At 50.3% G+C, this 4444-nt stretch overlaps 1 protein-coding gene across 1 annotated transcript; it reads left to right on the top strand.

Moving 5' to 3' along the window:
* Nucleotides 1-387: 387 nt before the first annotated feature.
* Nucleotides 388-2659, top strand: F5J12DRAFT_900230 (ARM repeat-containing protein; the record flags this gene model as incomplete). The annotated part of the gene is made up of 6 exons (XM_051748192.1): nucleotides 388-459; nucleotides 508-733; nucleotides 773-1200; nucleotides 1261-1344; nucleotides 1399-1894; nucleotides 2208-2659. 6 exons carry the CDS (start codon nucleotides 388-390, stop codon nucleotides 2657-2659), a joined length of 1758 nt encoding a protein of 585 aa, XP_051594062.1.
* Between the last annotated feature and the right edge of the window lie 1785 nt (nucleotides 2660-4444).

Genomic DNA, 4444 nt, shown 5'->3' with positions numbered 1-4444 from the left:
CGCAGGTCAATGCGGCGATCCGAGAGGTGCGGCCTCTACTTGAGAGCAGAGCAGTTCATTTCCGTGTGTTTTAAAGGCTTGATGGTACTATTGATTTCACCGACGCTGATGGACCGCAGGTATTTGATTCAACTTAGGATGAAATGACGTCAAGCGGCATGAGGGCGTTCTCAATCGCTGTTTTGAGCAACACAATTGGCTGAGGGGATGTCAATTGAGGACATGTGTGTGCGAGGTGTCTGGGGTGTCGTGTGTTTTGATTTGGGTGGAAGTTGCACGAGGCTGGGTTGTAGCGCCACTGAGACCCTCCCGTGGTGGACCTCCTGTCTTCTTCGCCCAAATCGCCACTCGCGGCGACCTGCACTTGAGCCCGTTACTTCTCTTGAGATGTCTGTCAATCGCTGGGTCCCTAGCAGTGTCCAACGTCAAGGTGCTATCGACGAGGATACACCTGAGGATGTGGCCCGGAAAGTTAAATCGCTCCTCAACAAGCTCACAATGTAGAAGTTCGACCCCTTTTCTGACCAAATTATTGCATGGGCCAACGAATCGGAGAACGAAAAGGATGGACGGACCCTCATACAGATTATCAGGCTCGTTTACGAGAAGGCTATTGACGATGCTGACCACAGCGAGATGTATGCCCGACTCTGTCGCAAGATGATGGAAACGATCAGTCCCAAGATCCAAGATGATGGCATTAAGAGTACCGACAAGAAACCCATCACAGGTGGTTAGCTCTTCCGCAAATACTTGCTCAATCGGTGTCAAGAAGACTTTGAGCATGGTTGGCTTGCCAAGGAAGCCACAGCTCGTGCGGCGGCAGCCGAAGCCAACGAAGACGAAGCAATCAAGGCAGCCAACGAGAAGAATGGCGAGGAGAGCGAGCTCTACTCCAACGAATACTACGCGTCTCAGAAGGCGAAACGTCAGGGTCTCGGCCTCATCAAATTCATCGGCAAGTTGTTCAAGCTTCAGACGCTCACTGAACGCATCATGCACGAGTGTGTGAAGAAGCTGCTTGGTAATGTGGAGACCCCCGAGAAGGAAGAGATCGAGAGTCTGTGTCAGTTGTTGAGAACTGTTGGCCAACTTTTGCATGTTCCCAAGTCGCGTGCACATATGGACGTGTACTTCCAGAGGATGAGGGAGCTCTGCAAGAGCTTGAACGTTAGTCCTCGCATGCAGTTCGTGCTCCAGGTGGGATCATCCTCCTTTGCTTTTCATCGTTCACCAGCCAACACTTGGTTGTTTCATTAGGATGTGATTGAACTCCGTGACCGGAAATGGCAACCTCGTAACGCGGTTAATGCGCCTACTACGCTTGCCGCAGTACACGAAGCGGTTCGTACCCGTTGTTCATCGTTGTACGTAGATGCTCGAAGATATGATATCCAGGCTGCTCGAGAAACCCAGGCGTTCCAGCGGCAATTTAGCAAGTCTCGAGGTGGTTCGAAACGGGGTGCCGATCGCAACGCTCAGCCCTCTCCTGATGGTTGGGTGGTGGCTGGAGGCTCGCAACCTAGACCGCCAACCAAATCAGGCGATCTCTCGCATTTCGGCAAAATCAGCAAGGTCTCTCCGACGGTCATGGGTCAGAGCAGTGTTTTCGCTGGCAAGAAGGATATCAAGCGCGAGTCAATGACACGCACGAACTGGAGCTCTGACACGTTCTTGATGCTCAGTCGGAACCCCGAGCTTGCCATAGAACCCAAACCGAGCCGGAAGCCTAGTAAGGCCTTGGACAAACCGGAACCTACTCCACAGCATAAGAAACTTCAACTCAGCACAAGACTCCACCCCAAGTCGTACCCAGAACCAAATGCTCACGCGCGAACCTCCACGGCAGACGCCACCCTACCCCGTCGTCCGGTACTCTGCTCAGTGCAGACGGGTACGTGTCAGAAATGATCAATCACGCAGACGTCTCGAGCCTATCCCACTACGCCAGGGTAAGATGAGTAAAACGCGTGGCAGGAACGTGGCGGACCACTGGAGGGCCTTACAGCCCGGGCCGGTGGGGCACTCATACACCCAGGGAGCAGGCGGGGTACGGGACCCCACGCTGATTAGTTAAGCATAGTGCTACATAGCATGTACTCCTCAGCGCACTTAAATCGGAAATAAATAAATAAATATAAATAAAAAAACTTCAACTCCTACCCGCACGATCCCCGCCCCTGGTGAAACTTCGTCGCCCTCGTCAGAGGAAGAACCCGAGGCAACACCTGCAGCCCAGATGTCAGAAAAAGATGCGCAGAAGAAGATCGATGAGGACGCTAAGGAATTCTTCGCTGTCCGTGACCTTGAAAAGGCAGACGCATACTTTACAGTTCTCCCAGAAGAGCATCGATTCCGACTGGTCCACAAGCTCGTTTCATCGGCACTGGAAAGCAAGGAAGCTGATGCTCGCTTGGTCGCTGATTTCTTCTCTCGTCCTGCTTCACAACAAGAGTGCTCGCCAGATGCTTTCGAAGTTGGATTCATGCCCATGGCTGAGGTACTAGAGGACATTGCCATTGACGCCCCCAAGGCATTCGAGTATATGGCAATCATGTTGAAAGGGGCTGCAATGGACAGGGACGAGGAAAGGATGAAGCGGATCGCTGAGAAGGTGATTGACAGTGGTGATAGGTTACTTCAGCTCGTCTCGTCATGAACACTTCATCGACATATTTCGTTTCCTTCCTTGGGGATTTTACTTACATCCTCAGTTGCGCTCCCATCTTCATATGCATATCACTTTGTTTGCATCCATCGCTCGCATCGTTTTTCTGATGAATCTTAGTCTCTGTTCGCGAGTGACCTGGTTTCTGTAACACATGATGATCTGTCTTATACATCGCGTAGCTTTTCCTCCCTATCCATTCATTGACCTAGTTTTTTTACAGCATAGGCTACAGCTTAACAGTATATCAAACACGGCTACCCAACTCTCGCCTAAGAGCACCATACTCGAGTCTATCCATCCACAGGAAAGCATTGGTTTTTATTCTGTGATCAAAAGCTAAATCAAAACATGAGAATCAGCTCATATCCCCCTCTTCAAGCGTTGTTACTTAACGTACAACGCCGTGTCAGACAGCGGGAGTTTCATTATGGCATTCACTGGTTTCCTACTTACCATATTCCTGGGCGAGAGGCTCTATCCATGTTGGAGGATTTTCAACTATACCTCCGCCTTGGCATAGGCATCAGTACATCGTGCTCCATTCGAACCTAACATAAAAATCCTCCATTCTGGTTCTGGTACATGGTCGATGCAAGCGACGTGTTTTCCGACCAGACGTGGTTGGTGGGGACATTGATATTTACCTTACCATGGATTGCACCAGAGGCTGCTTACCCATCTAGCCGAACGGTGTTTTCCCTGTTGTATCTGTTTACATTCATTACGGTTGACCCAAATCACTCAGCTCGCTAGGCCACTGCGCATTCCCTCCAGTTATTGCATTACCATTTACCCGCGGCCAGATTGTTACTGAAACCTAGAGGTGCTACCTGTCCTTCATTGGGATAGGTCTTTGCCCCACCCGTGTGGACAAACGAAAGGAAGTTTATCAGTGCAGGAACACAGGGATCCCTTGTGATCGCAAGAAGACAAGAATGTCGCACCGCGACGTGGATAATCCAACTTGAAGAGTTCCACCATTTATGGCACCGACCTTCAGGTGAAACCACTGAAGGGCATTAGGGGCCTATGTAGGACTCCTGACCTGGAAAACGATCTCCGACGTCGTAAACACTGCGACCTCTAAAAGGCGTTTTGAAGGGGAATATGTAACCTTGCGTGAGTACCCAAACCTTCATTAATATGTCTACCTTGTGACGTCAAAGATGGATTTGGATCAGGACTTGAGTGTCCGCCGCCAACTGAAACGTTATTCCCAGGCAAGCTGCAAATCAGGTTCAAGCCTTTGAAACTAACTAGTGATATATCGCACAGGGTGTTTCAGAGTGTACGTTGGCGGGTCCCAGTTGCGAAGCTTTGAACCGTCCTCCGCGGAGAACACTTGTGTTACTTCCGCGATGAGGTCACTTGCCAATTTAGGCAGGTATTGTTTTCGTCTTCCGCTCTTCCGTTTGCTTTTCACTTCTCCTTTGTTGGGCAGATTTTCGAGCACGCTTTCAGTCCGATTACGCTGTCGAACATGTGCGGTGAGGCTACCATACCCATGTCTTGTCAGCCCTAGGGGGCCTTCGCGGCAAATGGCTATATGTAAGTGTCCAGTCACAACCTTGAGGGTAGTAACTCCCTTTCAACAGATAAGAAGACTTTATTCTTTTCCCTAGTCCTCAGAATTCAGATCTCTTCCTCGAGCCTGCTTCTTTCACCGCCATTGCCGCTACATCGGGGTCTTTCACGAGGTTACACCCTATGAAGTTAACCTTCTACCACAGTACATCCGACCTGGTAGCTATTCGTTGAGTCTCTGTCGACTCC

This window comes from Pisolithus orientalis (assembly GCF_024613125.1).
Source record: "Pisolithus orientalis strain OTSU chromosome Unknown F5J12scaffold_207, whole genome shotgun sequence".
NCBI classification, from domain to species: domain Eukaryota; kingdom Fungi; phylum Basidiomycota; class Agaricomycetes; order Boletales; family Pisolithaceae; genus Pisolithus; species Pisolithus orientalis.
This window is presented reverse-complemented; position numbering and strand designations above follow the sequence as displayed.